General features: G+C 48.2%; 1 protein-coding gene and 1 pseudogene across 1 annotated transcript; both read left to right on the forward strand.

The window, feature by feature from the left end:
- The first annotated feature begins 1941 nt into the window (after window positions 1–1941).
- LOC139832350 (uncharacterized) lies at window positions 1942–2604 on the forward strand. Its single transcript, XM_071822082.1, has one exon. It carries the CDS (start codon window positions 1942–1944, stop codon window positions 2602–2604), a length of 663 nt encoding a protein of 220 aa, XP_071678183.1.
- Window positions 2605–17366: 14762 nt separating this feature from the next.
- On the forward strand, window positions 17367–18803 carry LOC127318301 (uncharacterized; annotated as a pseudogene).
- The last annotated feature ends 865 nt before the right edge of the window (window positions 18804–19668 follow it).

Below are 19668 nucleotides of genomic sequence, written 5' to 3' on the forward strand. Positions count from 1 at the left end.
ACGATGTTGCGGTAGATTGTATTTCGGTAAAGAGAATTGGACCGGGGTCCACAGTTCACTAGAGGTGTCTCTCCCATAAGACGAACAGCATGTTGGGTGAACAAATTACAGTTGGGCAATTGACAAATAAAGAGAGCATGACCATGCACATACATATCATGATGAGTATCGTGAGATTTAATTGGGCATTACGACAAAGTACATAGACCGTCATCCAAGCGCATCTATGCCTAAAAAGTCCACCTTCGGGTTATCATCCGAACCCCTCCGGTATTAAGTTGCTAACAACAGACAATTGCATTAAGTATTGCGCGTAATGTAACTAGTGACTACATCCTTGAACATAGCACTAATGTTTTATCCCTAGTGGCAACAGCACATCCATAACCTTAGTGGTTCTTGTCACTCCTCCAGATTCACAGAGGCATGAACCCACTATCGAGCATAAATACTCCCTCTTGGAGTTACTAGCATCAACTTGGCCAGAGCATCTACTAATAACGGAGAGCATGCAAGATCATAAACAACACATAGACATAGCTTTGATAATCAACATAACAAGTATTCTCTATTCATCGGATCCCAACAAACGCAACATATAGAATTACAGATAGATGATCTTGATCATGTTAGGCAGCTCACAAGATCCGACAATGAAGCACAATGGGGAGAAGACAACCATCTAGCTACTGCTATGGACCCATAGTCCAGGGGTAGAATACTCAAACATCACAACGGAGGCGACCATGGCGGCGTAGAGTCCTCCGGGAGATGATTCCCCTCTCCGGCAGGGTGCCGGAGGCGATCTCCTGGATCCCCCGAGATGGGATCGGCGACGGCGGCGTCTCTGGAAGGTTTTCCGTATCGTGGCTCTCGGTACTGGGGGTTTCATCACGGAGACTTTTTATAGGCGGAAGGGCAGGTCAAGAGGCGGCACAGGGGTCCCACACCACAGGCCGGCGCAGCCAAGGGGGGGCCGCGCCGCCCTATGGTGTGGCCCCTCTGTGGCCCCTCTTCGTCTCTCCTTCGGACTTCTGGAAGCTTCGTGGAAAAATAGGCCCCTGGGCTTTGATTTCGTCCAATTCCGAGAATATTTCCTTACTAGGATTTCTGAAACCAAAAACAGCAGAAAACAGCAACTGGCACTTCGGCATCTTGTTAATAGGTTAGTTCCAGAAAATGCACGAATATGACATAAAGTGTGCATAAAACATGTAGATAATATCAATAATGTGGCATGGAACATAAGAAATTATCGATACGTCGGAGACGTATCACCGCCCTGTAGTCTGGCCACCTCGTGGCCCCACTTCGTCTCCTCTTCGGTCTTCTGGAAGCTTCGTGGAAAAATAGAACCCTGGGCGTTGATTTCGTCCAATTCCGAGAATATTTCCTTACTAGGATTTCTGAAACCAAAAACAGCAGAAAACAGCAACTGGCACTTCGGCATCTTGTTAATAGGTTAGTTCCAGAAAATGTACGAATATGACATAAAGTGTGCATAAAACATGTAGATATCATCAATAATGTGGCATGGAACATAAGAAATTATCGATACGACGGAGACGTATCACCGACACTGTTGCCGACACTGTTGTCCTCTCGCCGTCGCGAGACCTTTCGCCGTCAGCAGCTTCGCCGTTGCCGCCAGAGGTGAGCTCTCGTGCACCGTGCTTCCAGGCCGCAAGTCGGTCAGGACGGGCATTGCATGCAGGTCCCTACGGACGCATTGGATTGCCTCCGCCTGCGAGGTGTTCGATGAAATGAGCGAACTAAAATTTGTCCCATTTCAAGATCATGGTGGACAGCGAAGACGGGTTCTTCTTCAAGAACTTCATCGACACGTCGTCAGACGAGGAGTCTGATGACGACTTTCTCACGAAGGCTGTGTTGACCATCCACGGGCACAATGTCGCGTAGATCGCCGTGTACCGAGGGCCCATGCCGGGGCGAGCGGCAGCCTTGGACCGCAAAAGAGAACGCGGCCACGACATGCTCTTCAACGACTACTTCTACCGCAAGGCATTGTTCACGCCGGCCATGTTTCGCCGTTGTTTTTGGATGTCCAGACCGTTGTTCACCCGGATAATGGATGGTGTCAAGGTCTACGGCAGCTACTTCTGCGTCAAAGTGGATGCAATTGGTAAGGTAGGCCTCTCTTCTTATCAGAAATGCACATCAACGATTAGGATGCTCGCATATGGTGTTGCCGATGATTTCGTAGATGAGTACATACGCATGAGCAAGTTGAGCTGCTTGAAAGCGATGTACAGGTTCTGCAGAGTAGTGATCGGTGTGTTCGGAGAACAATATCTGCGCCAACCTAATGCAGACGATACAACCCGTCTGTTTTCAATCAACACTTCTAGAGGGTTTTCTGGGATGCTTGGCAGCATAGACTGCATGCACTGGGAGTGGAAAAACTGCCCTTTTGGTTGGCAGGGGACGTACACCGACCATTCTGAGGGGTGCACAGTGATTCTTGAAGTTGTTGCTTCACATGACACATGGATTTGGCACTCATTCTTTGGCATGGCTGACTCACACAATGACATTAATGTGCTGCAGCGCTCTCCGGTGTTTGATAGGCTGGCGCACGGTTAGTCCCCTGATGTAGATTTTGAGATCAATGACCATCACTACAACAAGGGGTACTACCTTGCTGATGGTATGTATCCACCTTGGGCTACACTCGTGAAGACAATCCGACGTCCCAACTCAGAGTAGGAGGCAAGGTTTGCAAAAGAGCAAGAGACAGTCCAGAAAGATGTCGAGCGGACGTTTGGCATCCTCCAAGCTCGTTGGGCTATCGTCACACCCTGCTAGAGCCTGGAGTGTGCAAACTCCGTGGGAGGTGATGACCGTTTGTGTAATCATGCATTACATGATTGTTGAGTTAGAGCAGGATGATTCATTGTTTGATAATGAGTGGGATAGCTAGGGAGAGTTGGTTACTCCTCAAGGTGGTCCGGCATCATTCCAGGATATCCTCCATGTGCAACACAAAATTCGGGTACACAACCAGCTCGAGGCTGATTTGGTTGAGCACATGTGGGCGCATGTTGGCAACAATACTGCAAAAAACAACAATAAACAAAATCCCGAAGAAAACAATGCCTAGGACATTTGTATCATTTTACATTTTTATTTGAATAATACTTTTTCATTGAATACATCGACAATAATCTTATGTAATAAATCTTGAGCATTTAAACTTATTTATATATTTTAATGATTTTTTATATTTTATAGTGAATTTAAAGACAAATACCAACTTCTATGGCCACGACTCAAATCTGACCGCGGTGGGCGCAGCGCGCGAGTCAAACGGACACGCGGACGCAAAGCTCTGTTCAAGTGTCCGTGGCTACCCAAACAAATCAAAACGGATGGCCCAACACGTTTATTTGGGTCGTAGCGTTGAAGATGCCCTTAGTTTCGTTCCAGCTTTGCGCGTTCCCTCATTCGTAGGTTTTATTCTATGTGGAGGAAAGAGAAAAGAGAAGAGAGAAGAAAGTGGCGCTACAAGATTGAGAAAGTTATTTCCGTTGGAGCAGCCACAAATTCTCCTTCCACAAATTCCCTCCGTTGCCACCACATATACCAAGCTCCAATCAAAATCAACTCCTTCAAGTCATGTATCTCCATTGTAGTACTTTATTTTAGGTTCCTGAGCACTTCTTCAATGACCACCGAACCCGATCGATCAACTAAAACGACTGAGTTGATTAATTATAGAAAGGAGCCCCAACAATTGCCAAAGTAGTTTTGCTCTTTGACACTTAAATGTCATGTGATGAATATCTTCAGGACAAATGTTGCACATCGGGCATTGAGAAGAAATCAGAATGTGTCTGCCAGCTAAAGCAGCTAGCACTGGGAGGTGCCGTGTAAAGCTTTCCATGCAAATATCTTTATATTGCTTGAAGTTTTCATTTTCCATAGTATATCCCATACTGGATTTTTCGAAAGATGGTCCATCGTTATTTGCTCTAGTTAAATGTCTCCCATTGCTATGATTCCATTCACTGTAATAGAATGATTAAAAAAATGAATTAGTGCTAGGAGAAAGTAGACACTAAATGATATAGTAGAAGCGGGACCTCGGCGTGAGAATTCCAGAAATTCGTTCATGACAGGATTCAAACTCTGGTCGTTGGGGTGCGCCACTGCGACCCCAACCACTGGGCTATGCCCACGTCCTCGTAATAGGATGATTTGACGGAAAAGTATGTGATTTAGTGAAGTGCCATGCAACAAAATCTTCATCCATATTCATACTCAGAGGTATCCGCAGAATCCTAGCAACATCAAGATAATGCAAGATATCGTTCAGTAAAACCTCATCCGATTCCATAGTAACATGACTAATGAGCTCATCAACTGTTCTCAGAAGGCTTTGACCTATTGGTGTCCCAATCATGTGGTCTGGACTAGATGGTACCTAGGGATCCAGCCAAATATTTATCATCTGACCCGAACCAACTCTCTATATAAAACGTCTCTTGAAAGTATATTAAACCAGCGATGATACTTTGCGAGGTATATAATGCACCTTTTTTGGGCCCGCCTTTAAAAGATCACCATTAGGAACGTATTTAGCTCTCAAAAGTTGGGCACAAAGTGAATCTAGTCTTGTGATAAATCTCCAACTTTGTTTTGCCAACATTGCTAATTTAAGGAGTGTGGAGATCATGAAATCCCATCCCTCCCATCTTCTTTAGGACACCCATCTTCCACCAAGTCATCTAATGCATCCTTTTCCCCTCTTCATTATCTCCCCACCAAAAAGCTTCCACATAACCTGTCATTGCTTTGCAAAGCTTCTTAGGGATGTTAAACATTGACATCTGACAGCTCATAGACCAGGTGACATGGGCATACCCTTCGGGTACCCATTATTAGTATACCTAGCTCGGCCCAATATGGAGAAGACCCAATATGGAGAAGGCCCAGCAAGGCAACCCGAAGAAGTAGTCGACTAGGACTCTTGTAAAACCCTAGGCTGATTGCATATATAAAACCAGCCCGGGCACCCGAAATAGAGGAGATCAACAGATAGATAGCAGATAGACAACATAGCTCCGCCTACGGTGGCACCCTGTAAACATATCTATGATCATATACTGGATTGCTAGCAGCACGTAGGGATCCTCCACCGAGGGGACCCGAAGCTGGGTACGTCGTGTGTCTAATCTCGCTCCCGGAATCTCCATCGTCGCTCTCTCCCGAAACCCAAGTCTACAATACGTAGGCATTGCCGAGGTGATCCCTCGTCAATTGGCGCCGTCTGTGGGGACTGCGTCGATTGGATTTTGTGATCCGGGCGAGATCCGTCGAGACCATCATCAAAAATATCGGAAGATCGGAAAATTTCGAGTTCATCACCAAGCAGCGACTTCGTCGTCATCTTCACAAACAAACGGTAAACTATTCGAGCGTACAGTGCCGAGAGTACAGCAGATCAAGTCGCCACGTACGCCTGTTCGCTTCGTCTGCCGGCGTGCGTGCGTTTGCAACAAAGCTCCAGAGAAGCAAAAGTGCACCTTACACAAGTTTCAAGATTCAGAGTTTGTTCCGTGTGGGATCTGGACTTTTCAATAAACAAAATCAGACCGGTAAAAGAGGCAGGTACTACCGTGGATGCACCGACGGGTCCAAGGAAAAAGAATATAACACCTCAAGGCAGCGATTAACCAACTGTACGCAGCCAACCGGATCAAGGTTTTTTGTACGGACCTCAACATGAAGCCATCGGGGAAATCAAGCTTCAAGAAAATCATCGAGTGGAGAAGCAAATCGGTTCAGATCAGTTCGGGCAACTTTTTCGCTGTTGAGTCCAAAGGAACTTATATCGCCATCAATTTCGGAGGAGCGAACATCGTTGTCGACTACGTACACCTCATCGACTGCTGGTCCCTTACATGGATCAAGCCAACCAAGTTCGTCAGCGACGAACATCCGACAGAAAAATATCAGATGGAAACAAACCTTCGACTACTCTGCTCGGACGACCGCGCCCGTCACCCCGCACTTATCACGCTCGGGGGCTCACCCATCGCGGATCTGCCACATCGACTACTTCCGGCCAGGCGTCGCGCGAATACATCAACTGTGTCCGCCGCACGACCTCCTTTCACGTCGGCTCCGCCACAGCCGATAAAAAAGCTAAGTGTCTGTTATCACCAGATTTTGGACAAATCCAGAGGTGGGCCGTAAGAGAGATGGGCTTAGAAGACTACACGTGGAAGATCTCTGAAGCGGCCTTGCACGGAGAATTTGGGCTAGTTTGCCCGTGTATCTTTAATTATAGTAGGTTATATCTTAGATCAAGATTTAGAGTTTGTATCGCACACGGTGGGATATTCCCACGTTAGAAAGTCCGCTGGACTATAAATATGTATCTAGGGTTTATGGAATAAACAACAACACAACGTTCACCCCAAAACAAACCAATCTCGGCGCACCGCCAACTCCTTCGTCTCGAGGGTTTCAATCAGGTAAGCGACATGCTGCCTAGATCGCATCTTGCGATCTAGGCAGCACAAGCCCCACGTTGTTCATGCGTTGCGCGTACTGAAGCGTCTTTGATGGCGCGCAACGTAGTTATCATAGATGTGTTAGGGTTAGCATAGCTCTTCGTATAAACATGCTTACGTAGTGCAACCCTTGCATGTCTAGCCGCCCTCACGCCTATCTCAGGCGTGGGGGCGGCACCCTGCTTGTTCATCATCTAGTAGATCTGATCCGTTACGATTGCTCCTTGTTATGCAAGGATTAGTTTAATATCTGCAATAGTTAGGCCTTACAAAGGGGGGGAGGATCCAGTGGCACGTAGGGTGGCGTTCGCAAGTCCTAAACAGGATGTTCCGCGGATCAACATCATTGTTGGTTCTTTGGCCCTGTTTAGGATCGGCTTATGAGCACCGTGCGTGGCCGCGAGGCCCAACCTGGAGTAGGATGATCCGATTATGCGGTGAAAACCCTAAATCGTCGTAGATCTCATTAGCTTCATCTTGATCAAGCAGGATCACCAAGTATTCGTACACCCCGTACGGATCATGGGTGGATCGGCTCTTTGAGCCGATTCACAGGATAACCTGAGAGCCGATCGAGGCTCGTATTTAATGTTTACGTGTATGCCATGCAGGAACATAAGCGAGGCATCCCTATCACCTTCCTGACCAGGTATAGGTCAGGTGGCACGCCCTTGCACTTCGCATCGCCGCGTGTGACCAGAAGAGCATTGCGGGCCGTCGCCCGGACGGGTCGCCGCCACCCGCAGCTCGCGGCGCGTCCCGGCTCTACCGTGTTGACAGGCCGCTGCCCGCCGGTGGGTTTTGGCGATCAACACATTCAGCACGCCCGGTGGGACAATCGTCTACATCAACCACATCGCCATCTACATCTGAGATGGCGACGGACGGCACGCCAGTCACCTACGAGGAGCTGCCTGCTGAGCTCAAGAAGAAACACGACGAGATCAAGGCCACCCTCGAAGCCGACCTCATCGGCTCTTTCCAGAGAACCCGTACCCATGGCATCAGATGGAAGGGGTTCTCACCACAAGGTGCACTCGATGGGATAGATCTCTCTGCCCCGTCGGAGGAACGCACCGGGGCCTGCGGCGGGAGATCAACTACTTGGTGGCTCACTCGCTACACCGCCACTCTGAAAACTTGGTCAACGTGTTGGAGCGTCTCGCTCTGCGCGTGATCCGAGGAGATCATGAGCCACCGGTACTCGCCGTCGGGACCAGCTCTCGGGACACATCAAGGAGAGTTGCCACTCCGATCCGTCCACCGCTGCCATATGCGTTGGCAGCACCACTGAAAGTGCCGGCTACACCGGCATTCGTAAATCTACAAGATCGGTGGTGACCCTAGTGACTACCGGTTCTTGGCGAGGCGCCCTAAGGAGATCCCTCAAGGATATGCGTGCACGTATGTGCCAGATTGTGGCAACCGGGCACTCTCAAACCAGGCCACAACGTCGGGGACTCCGGCGCGAGACGGGAGGGACGTCAACGACGAGCTTGAGAAGCGAGACGTGGCTAACTAAGTACGCCACCCCGACGAAACTCCGAGCCCAGCTCCTGCGGTTGGCTCGGAGCTGGAAAAGCAAACATGGCTGGCTAAGTACGCCACCCCGGCGAATCTTCGAGTGCATCTCCTGCAGCCCGGCCACGGCGGATCAGATCAGTACCATGCGAGAGACCAGTTCGGCATTATGCCGAAAAGGAGGGCAATCGGCTATTCTAAGCCGTACCGACGAGTACGAGATGATCCCGCTGCCACCTAAATATCGGCTCCCGACTTCTCCAAATTCGGTGGATCAGATGGCTCCAGCTCCATCGAGCACATCGGCCGATATTTGGCGCAACTAGGACCGGCCGGTGTCGGACCAGCTACGTGTGAGGCTCTTTTCTCAGTCCCTCACGGGATCGGCTTTTGGATGGTATACCTCTTTGCCGAAAACTCCATCCAGTCTTGGAAGCAATTGGAAGAACAGTTCCATATGCAATATCATTCGTAAGCTTCCGAGTCTAGCATTGCCGATCTAGCACAATTACGTCGAAGCGCGAGAAACGGTGACAGAGTACATCCGGCGCTTCAGGAATCTTAGGAACCGATGTTATTCGGTTCGTATAAGCTGAAAAGGAAGCATCGAGTTGGCGATGGCTGGCCTTGCAACACAGCTCAAGGACATGGCCTCCCAAGCAGATTATCCCTCATGGCGCACATGGTTCAGAAACTATCGGCATATGAACAGCGCCACCCAGACTGTACCAAGACAAGTTCAAGCGTGCGATAGTCATGGTCGATACGGAGGAAGGTGAAGTGCTGCGGGAGACCAAGAAGTAGCGATGGCTGAATGGACTCGGGGAGGAACCCCGTGTCCTGCAAATGGGTAAAGCCACCAGGGCCGCCCAGGATTTGATTTTGACGTGACCAAGACTGAACAAATCTTCGACCTCTGCTCAAGGAGAAACAGTTGACGATTCCTGAAGGTCTCAAGTTCCCCACGGCGCAAGAGCTAAACGGAAAGCCGTCTTGCAAATTCCACAACTCGCTTTCACATGCCACCAACGACTGCCGGGGTGTGGCGTCGGCACATCCAAGCGGCGATAGAGAAGGGGCGTTTAATTTTCAACCAGTACGCCATGAAGGTAGACACCCAGCCCTTCCCCGCCGTTAACATGGTAGAAGTCATCTACCCCGAGGGCTGCCAGCCAGGTCCCACGTTCAGCATCAACATGGTAGGACCTGGGAACCACTGGGGCAAAGATGGAGATGAGGGCAGCTGCTCTCATAGCAAGGATACGAGAGGAGGCCGCTCCACGCGATCGGCTCCATCATGATGGCAAGCGCTACGTTACGAGAGGAGAAGTGAAGAACATAAGATATCAACGACCTCTCTCTGATCACCTCCTCAACAAATATGTGAGACAAGTATGACCAACGCCGACGGTCCAACTATGATGATGAAGGAGATCGTCGGCTAGAGAAGCCGGAAGACATCGTCGGCGAGGATCGCTATGAGGAGGAGCACGAGCGCCGTGCCACGGACACATCAAGGGAGCAAGATGACAACGCCGGACACCGGACTGCCCTTTCTTCGGACAACTGCTGGGATTCAGGAATGAGCCGATTGCCCACAATCGGCAATTGCCCAGAATGCAACAAGAAGAAGAAGGAGGCAGCCAACGTGTCTGTGTTTGAGCGCTTAGGGCCTCTCCCACCACCAAGCAAACGTGCTGAGTCACTTCGTTGGGCAGATCTTGAGGATTCCGAAGACGAAGGACTAGAAGAAGAAGAAGACAGGTGCCACCGTCCGAGGTGGTGCCCTGACGGACTCAGCCGTTCACAAAAGCGCAGGGTTCAACGTTTGCGCGGCCTGGAGGAAGCCGAAAGGTTATACCTGCATACGCTAAGGAAGGCACGGCCTGATCTGGCCGCAAAGGTTCAGCGAGCCCTGGATGAAGAGGGTCGTCCACGAAGAATGGAGTGGCGTCCCAAGCAAAAGAAAGCCGATGATGAAACATCGGCTGGCACAAACATGGTGCTTGTCTTGCCGACGGAGCTTAGTGTTCCACGATTATACGATACACTTAAGGTGGACGACAGCAGGCGCGTCAAGTCAGAGGTTGGGTTGGTTTTATCCAGCCTAACCGAGTAGCAAGATTAAACCAATGAGCAAACCGTGCGAGGCTGATCCTTGTGATCGGCCCCAAAAGTTTATGGAGGGACATTACAAAACCTTCATCGAACGAGCAAGGTGGAGGCCGATTCCAGCAATCGGCCAAAATTATCTTCTGCACATATTCTGTTTGTGGTCAACAACGATCTACTGGGCAGTGGCCACGTCGGCAAATGAAAGTCAGCATAAGTCTTTGCGAAGCCGACGTGCAAGTACAGTGCCCTGACTAACCAAGAAAGCCGATATCTGCAGTCATTCAGCAGATTCGGCTCGGGGGGCATATAGTCAGATAAACATATGCAGATAAACATGTGCAGACATGCGTGCAGTGGAACATTGGGGGCTGGTTAAGGAAAAATCGGCCAAATAAAAAAAAAATTTCAGAAGCAAAGCCGATGCGCAGCCATCGACTTTAGTACAGTTGCACAGGACCAAGACCTACTGGCTATGTGCTCAAGGGTTTACATCAACGTCGATGATCAGTAGAAAGAAAGCTGATCAACGACTTATGCATCCTCGCCGGTATTCTTGCCTTGATGAAAGCTCGGGGGGCAGCTCGCCCTGGAAGTTCTTCAGAGAGCCGATTTTGATGGAATCGGCATTTTACGCGTTACGATTCGGAGGCTGATGGTGACACATGTGGTTGGCTCACGATTGTCCTCGCCTTGATGAAGACTCGGGGGCAACGGACTACATGAAGATTTGGTTCTTTAGAAACCAATTGGAGTTGCATCGGTTGATCTGCGTCGTGATCCTCTCTGGAAGCGATTACGGTCGCGAAGGAAGATTGCTGAAGCTATGGAGAGGAATCAGGAAGGGAGGCCGTCGGCTTTTACAGATTTTGGATTGTCCTGTCGCTGCAAAGGGATTGGATTCTCAAAATAGCCGATGAGTGGTCATCGGCTAAGGGATTGCGAAGAAAATATGGTCAGATACCAAATCGCAGCCTGGAATTGAGAAGTTCTCGGCCTACGAGCTAATCGACATAAGAATCCAGCTTCATGGGCGTCCAAAAGAAGAAAAAATCGATACATTGCTATCGGTCTTGATATGACAGGCGGAAGGAATGAAATTGGGGCAATTGAAGGATGAATCAAAAGAACAATTTCATTAATTCAGAGGAGCGGCTTTACAAGAAAGAGCCGATGGCTCTCAAAAGAGGGATCTAGTGCCTAGCGCACTGCTACTACTAGTCCTATTCTACTAGTCGCTGTCCTCGTCGTCACCGCCGTCGATGTCGTCGGCGCTGCTCCCGGGGAGCTCCTCGTCGCTGCTACCCCAGCCCATGGCCGGAGCCTCTTCCTCCTCGTCATCATCATCGTCCTCGCTGTCCGCCCAGGAGCGGAAGCGCTTGGTTGGCGGGTACCCGGCGGAAGAGGAAGATTCATCTTCCTCCTCCTCTTCTTCTTCTTCGTCGTCATCTTCATCCTCGCTGTCCGCCCACATACGGGAGCGCTTCTTCAGCGGGAGCTTGGCGGAGGGGAAGGTCTTGGCCTTCGCTACTTCTCCTTCTTTCTTCTCATCATCGGAGGGGAGGGGGTCCACTTCGGAAGAAGGTTTGTCCTCGTTCTTCTTCGGCGAGAATGGGGGGAAGAGGTTTGAGAAGGAGGAGGAAGAGGAAGACATTGCTGAGGGAGAAGAGGGTTTTTTGGGTGCCGATGGCTGGAATAGAGGAAGGGGATGAAGAAAGCTATTCGATCGGCACAGTTAAATAATGAGGAGCCTGGTGGAAATTTACTGTCATTACAGTTTCCAAGGAGATGACGCCAGAGCTATCGAATTTTGCGGAGAAGCTGAGAAGACAGTGGCATAATGATAACGGATACTGCAACAGCTCTGCTCTGCCACGACATGACCCGACGGAGGAACGCTTAATGATTTTGGAAAAATTATTTCCAAAACCAGGGGGGCATGTGTTATCACCAGATTTTGGACAAATCCAGAGGTGGGCCGTAAGAGAGATGGGCTTAGAAGACTACACGTGGAAGATCTCTGAAGCGGCCTTGCACGGAGAATTTGGGCTAGTTTGCCCGTGTATCTTTAATTATAGTAGGTTATATCTTAGATCAAGATTTAGAGTTTGTATCGCACACGGTGGGATATTCCCACGTTAGAAAGTCCGCTGGACTATAAATATGTATCTAGGGTTTATGGAATAAACAACAACACAACGTTCACCCCAAAACAAACCAATCTCGGCGCACCGCCAACTCCTTCGTCTCGAGGGTTTCAATCAGGTAAGCGACATGCTGCCTAGATTGCATCTTGCGATCTAGGCAGCACAAGCCCCACGTTGTTCATGCGTTGCGCGTACTGAAGCGTCTTTGATGGCGCGCAACGTAGTTATCATAGATGTGTTAGGGTTAGCATAGCTCTTCGTATAAACATGCTTACGTAGTGCAACCCTTGCATGTCTAGCCGCCCTCACGCCTATCTCGGGCGTGGGGCGGCACCTGCTTGTTCATCATCTAGTAGATCTGATCCGTTACGATTGCTCCTTGTTATGCAAGGATTAGTTTAATATCTGCAATAGTTAGGCCTTACAAAGGGGGGGAGGATCCAGTGGCACGTAGGGTGGCGTTCGCAAGTCCTAAACAGGATGTTCCGCGGATCAACATCATTGTTGGTTCTTTGGCCCTGTTTAGGATCGGCTTATGAGCACCGTGCGTGGCCGCGAGGCCCAACCTGGAGTAGGATGATCCGATTATGCGGTGAAAACCCTAAATCGTCGTAGATCTCATTAGCTTCATCTTGATCAAGCAGGATCACCAAGTATTCGTACACCCCGTACGGATCATGGGTGGATCGGCTCTTTGAGCCGATTCACAGGATAACCTGAGAGCCGATCGAGGCTCGTATTTAATGTTTACGTGTATGCCATGCAGGAACATAAGCGAGGCATCCCTATCACCTTCCTGACCAGGTATAGGTCAGGTGGCACGCCCTTGCACTTCGCATCGCCGCGTGTGACCAGAAGAGCATTGCGGGCCGTCGCTCGGAGGGGTCTCAGCCAGCCGCAGCTCTAGGCTCTTCCCGGCTCTACCGTGTTGACAGGCCGCTGCCCGCCGGTGGGTTTTGGCGATCAACAGTGTCCCTCTTTCAAGATTCAATTATTATTTACTTTCGCCACACCCGAATACTCGGGGCTACATCATTACATTATTAGAGAAAAATCACCTAACACTGAGGGCTGTACCATTACTTTTTTACCGCAAATATATTCGGTTACTTGGTGAATTTCTTTTCTTCGGTTTAGTGGAATTATCTTCTCCGAAATATATCATTCTTCAGCTCAGTGAAATATATCATTCTTCGGCTCAGTGGATATATTTTCTTCGGATCAGTGAATTAATCTTCTTCGGCTTATTGGATTTTTCTTCATCGGATTCATCTTATAAGATTCATCTATATGGATATAATTGGTTCACTTATACAATATTACCCGATGTGTTTCTGGGTCAATGGATTCATCTTCTATGGTTATTACTGGATTTATTTCTTCGGGTCAGTGAATTTATTCGGATTCATCTATGTGGATTGGGTTTACTCTTATACAATACTACCCGATGCGTTTCTGGGTCAATGGATTCATATCCTATGGTTATTATTGGATTTATGTTTATTCGGGTCAATGGATTCATCATCTATGATATTGGCGGATTCATCTTCAATATATACTTCATGGTTAATGGCGTAATCTTCAACGTGGATTCATCTCAAATACTTCATCTTGGATTCATCTCTAGTGCTTCATTTTTTATGGCATAATCTTCAATGCTTCAATCTTCAAACGACTTCATCTCCAATGGCGTAAATTTTCGGTTGATTCATATTATATTATTGTCAATGGATTCATCCTCAATGGCTTCACCTTATATGACGCCGCAATTCCGTAAAGTTCTTCCGACATAACAGCTAAACACTCGAGGCTCGACAACGACTTCGCCGTGAGTAACAACTGTGACACAACGTCTAATCAACAATTATGACATCACCCCAGCAGTGCTTGGGAGCTCGGCTATCTCTTCATCAACAATTTGGTGGCATCCACTTTCGCTATTCGGTGGTTTCTACTTCGGCTCGACTTTTTCGCTGCACTCGAAGACTTCATCAACTCAGATGCACGACCTTCTTCCGTCTACTCCGTCATATCCAATAAGCTAAGTGTTCTTTTTTACGCAAAGTTGATTATCATTTACTTTCGCCGCACCCGACACTCGGGGGCTGCGTGGCATATATTCACTTTACATATCATCGAGAATCTGACACCGCATGCGAAAAAAAAAGAGTCAAGAAAAAAAATAGAAAAAAGTTTGTTTATTTGTGCAGGAGAAAGCAAAATTCAAAGTATATAAGAGAGAACCCAACGAAATTGTCTACAGGGAGAACTCGACGAAATTGTCTTCAAGAAAGAACAGGACCCGAAGAATTATCTTCAGGGAGGCCCCGAAGAATTATCGTCAAGGAGGTCCCGAAGAATTATCTTCAAGGAGGTCCCAAAGAATTATCTTCAGGGAGGTCCCGAAAAATTATCCTCAAGGAGGACCCGAAAAATTATCCTCAAGGAGGTCTCGAAGAATTTTCCTCAAAGAGGACCCGAAGAAATTTTCCTGAGGGAGGAACTTGACGAAATTATCATCAAGGAGAAACAAAAAAAGAAAGGGAAAAAAGGAGAAAAAAAAAAGAGGATGGACAAATCTTCGGGTCCATTGACTTGTCATTTGTTCTGAGCAAGAGCATCGGCGATGTGCCTGACGACAATATAGAAGAACCCAATATATTCGGCTGTCTCATCACGCTCGAGAAAAATATAGAAGAACCCGCAAAATGGGTCATTGCATCAGCCGAACAAGGCACTCGACAATATATTCTCAGAACGCCAAAGTTGCGAACAATTTCTGAATGCCGCAAAACTTTGCGAAGGTAAGACCCCAGATCCGTTCTGTGTGGCGTAGCGCCGTCTCTGACGTCGGTTTGCTACTTTTATCCGTATCATTAGATACGAAGAAAAATCCTAACGGACGCGTTAGGTACCCGATAAAATATGACTGGGACTCGACAGAATGGTAAAACCTTAAGCGGCACCTGTCGAGTTAACACCAGTATCCCGAGATCATGTCCAGGGACGTGATCTTGAAGTAGGTTTTTGCGGATTGCCACTAGAGCAGTTAACTAGTACCTGATCCGTCAGATGAACTAGCCCCAATTACCATTATCCCTGTACAATATAGATATGGATGTCAAATAAAAATAGCAACGGCCCGGAGTCGATAAAAAGAGGGGCTGCGCCAAGTTGTTTATCGAGTAGTACAACTTGAGCCTATGCCTAGGTGCAAGCACCTGCTCGTAGGCTCGGGGGCTACTCTTATCGAGAGTATTGTTCACCCTCCCGATAAGAAAGAGGAAAAATTGTGGAGTCAATTGCAAGCAAGTTGAGCCTACACCCAAGTGCAAACACTTGGTTGTAGCCTCGGGGGCTACACCCATCGGGAGCGTTGGTCGCGCACCCGATAGAAAAATAACTTCGATAGCATTTACGACAATCAAGCTTTGTAGACTCAACTCGATTCTATGATTCGAGTGGAGCCTACTCCCATCGGGAGCCCATGGATTTCATCAAGTACATAAATATAGTTAAGTTCTTCATCGAGTAGTACAACTTGAGTCTATGCCCAAGTGCAAGCACTTGCCCATAGACTCGGGGGCTACTCCCATCGGGAGCGCTGCTGCGCACCCGATAATTTCAAGAATCGTCGACATCATCTACGCTACACATGATCTACGACACGGACCTCCCCTTGTATTTTCTTCGACTCCGGAGATGGTTATGCTTGGAGTTTCTACGCAAGTCTTCGACTTCCCTATAAACTCGGGGGCTACTGACATGGGCATACCCTTCGGGTACCCATTATTAGTATACCTAGCTCGGCCCAATATGGAGAAGACCCAATATGGGGAAGGCCCAGCAAGGCAACCCGAAGAAGTAGTCGACTAGGACTCTTGTAAAACCCTAGGCTGATTGCATATATAAAACCAGCCAGGGCACCCGAAATAGAGGAGATCAACAGATAGATAGCAGATAGACAACATAGCTCCGCCTACGGTGGCACCCTGTAAACATATCTATGATCATATACTGGATTGCTAGCAGCACGTAGGGATCCTCCACCGAGGGGACCCGAAGCTGGGTACGTCGTGTGTCTAATCTCGCTCCCGGAATCTCCATCGTCGCTCTCTCCCGAAACCCAAGTCTACAATACGTAGGCATTGCCGAGGTGATCCCTCGTCACCAGGATAGATTGAATAATAGCTTTAAGCAGTATTTCCTTCCCCCATAGATTTTTCTCTCTTTCCACCCTTCTAGTCTTATAATAACCCTTTCCAGAAGATATAAAAAGCTATGTGGCCTATCATCCCAAACAAGTGTCGGGAGTCCCAGGTATTTATCAGCAGTCATGATGTTCAAATCAGTGCAAATTTGTACCCGTTTACCAGGATCCACATTTGGACTGAAAAAGACGCTGCACTTTGCTTCACTCACCAACTTTCCTAAGCTTGCACAGTATTGGTGAAGTAGCTGAGGTTGCATTAGTCAAATAAGCTTTCATAAGGATTAGGTAATCATTACCAAAGAGCAAATGAGAGACCGATAGTGCATTTATGCAAAACCTGACACCTTCCATACCACGAACCTCCACTCTACGAGTCACTAGGATTGACAGCCCCTTTGCACAAAGTAAAAACAAATATGATCAAAGGGGATCACCTTGCCTTAATCCTCTGTGGAACAAAGACATGTATCTCTTGATCCTTAAACCTCACTTTGTATCTAACCGGCCACACACATGCCATAAGCAAATCAACAAACTCTTCATTAAAACCTAGCCGAGCCATTATTTTTTCCAAAAAGTTTTGAGATAGCTAATCCAACGACGGAGTTCCTCTCACAGTATTTTTTATTCTTAGATTTTTATGAATTTAAAGATTTTGCAACCTCTCGCAGTAGAATCCAAATAAGAAAGATAACGAAAGGCTGCTTAAGAATTAGTAATGGAAAGCCTTTTGGAGGCCCATTCTGGCCCATCAAACCAAAACCACAATATAGACCCTTGGAGGCCACGGATAGCAGCTCCTCCATCTCTGAAACCCTCCAAACCCTCGCCGCAATGGCCAGGAAACCCTCGCGCTCCGCCGCCGCCGCTACCGCTGAGGCGGCCGGCAACGATTCCGTCGTCGCCAGCGCGAAGCCCGCCGAGCTTCTAGAGGCAGCGGCCAACTGCGACGGTGTCCAAGGGCACGCCTATTCTTCGACGCCCTCGTCCAGCTTATCCCCCCGCGCTTCTACCTCTCCGTCGACGACGAGGATCGCCCCTACTACCAGGGGCTCTCCAAGTCCGCCAAGGCGGCCATGAAGGCTCAGTCCCGCGCCAACATCAAGGCTGCCCGCCGAGCCCGCCTCGACCCCGCGGGGCCGCCTTCCTCCACCCTTGACCTCCTCAAGAAGTCCGTCGCCGACCAAGAGGCAGAGGACCAAGAGGAGGAGGAGCAGGATAAGTCTCAAGACGAAATCCAGGAGACCGAGGACGAGGCAACCACAGAGGCTGACGATGATGGCAACGACGATGATGAGGAGGAAGAGGAGGATGATGACGAGAAGGAGGAGATGCTGATGGCCCCGGCAGCAGTTGTTTCCGAAGACCGGTCGGTGACTTACGAGGAGCTTCGGGAGCGGCTTCATCGCCGCATCACGGAGCTCCGTGGGAACCGGTGCACCAGGCCGGAGTTCCTGAATAAGCCCCAGAAGGAGAAGAGCAAGAAGGTAAAGGGTTCTAAAGTGAAGAATGGGAAGGACGAGGGTACAAAGCGCAAGCGTGAGGACGCTGATGACGCAGAGGGTAAGGATGGGAAGAAGCACAAGAAGGAGGCCGATGGGAAGGCTCCGGATATCGTGTATGGCAACGTGCTGGTTGATCCAAAGGATGCGAGGCGGAGGAAGAAGAGGAAGATCAAGAACAAGAAGAAGGAGCTGGAGCAGGCTAAGCGGATGCAGAGGGCAAAGGAAGATCCTAAGAAGGCTACCAAGATGGCCTGGGATTTGGCAACAAGACGTGCTGCTGGGGAGAAGGTGCATGATAACCCAACGTTGATTAAGCAGAGCATGAAGAAGGATAAGAAGAGGCAGCAGAAGGCCGCGGAGCAGTGGAAGGATAGGAAGAAGACAGTGGACAGCAAGAGGAAGGAGAAGCAGAATACACGGACGGAGAACATCCGGGAGCGGGCACAGGAGAAGAAGGCGCGCAAAATAGAGAAGCGTGAGAAGAAGCTTATGTGCCCTGGTTTCGAGGGTCGCAAAGAGGGATATGTCAATAAGTGAGATCTTCATTGGAGGTGATAAGGACCGAGGAGTAATTGTATCTGCTTTATGTTGGCAAGGCTGCATATGTTGATGTTGGTACTTGAAATAGGTATCCCAGTCATGACTGTCATACTTAGTTATAGCTTGAAATTGGAATGTTTGGCAGGCTGTCTAGAGAAGATTTTGTGGTGTTCCTTCAGCTGTATTGTCATTCTACTTAGATAAAATTGGCAAACAAAAGTTTATATTTGGGTATTGTTTAAATTATGCTTCAGTGGGTGCTGTTTTTTTGTTTGCCTGTTCTAGCAGTGGCCTGATTGGTTATGCCAAATTATGCATATATGATATTATGATGGTAGGTCTTTTCTAATCTTTGATTGATAAATTAGAATCCGCAATGCCAACTTCTTATCATGTTATGCATACGTGGGATGTCAATCATCTATGAAGCTTGTGTTGCCAAACTTCTTATCTTGTTATGCATACGTTGGATGTCAATTACTACCTCCGTTCTGAAATATTAGCCTTTCTAAAAAGAATTATATTTTGGAGCGGAGGTAATGTTACAAAGCTTGTGTTGCCAAACTTACTGTACTAGTAATCTACTATGTCTATTTTATCAGCAAATGTGATGTTGAGTTATAATGCAATACCCCTTGTTAGTTTACTTTCTGCAGTGCCACTTGTATTGAAGTCTCTACTGACAAGTGGAATTTTTTCCCTGAAAATCCGATAGGCTCTGTCGCGTCTTTCAGTATATCAGTGCCTCTACTTCAACTGGCTCTGTTGGTGATAGGTGTCTCATCAGCTTATGCATTTGATACTTAATTGGTTGCTATTACACAGATTTAACAGCTGTTTTTCATTTGCGTGCTTTCCTTAAGAAAATGGATCATATTGTACCGGTTGAGGAGCAGTTTGAAGCTTATCTGCCATGCTGTGCATCTTTTCACAATTGCTTACCTGCAGTGTGATCCAGTTCCAGGCATGCTAAATTCAGTTCGGTAGTTATGAGCTGTGGGTAAATAGCCTACCCTGCTCCGGACGGAGGAAAAACTGTAGGAAAACCAAAGGAAAGCTGTTCCAAAGGAATTAATGCCTTTCCGGCCGTT

The sequence above is a fragment of the Lolium perenne genome, chromosome 6 (genome assembly GCF_019359855.2).
Source record: "Lolium perenne isolate Kyuss_39 chromosome 6, Kyuss_2.0, whole genome shotgun sequence".
NCBI lineage: Eukaryota > Viridiplantae > Streptophyta > Magnoliopsida > Poales > Poaceae > Lolium > Lolium perenne.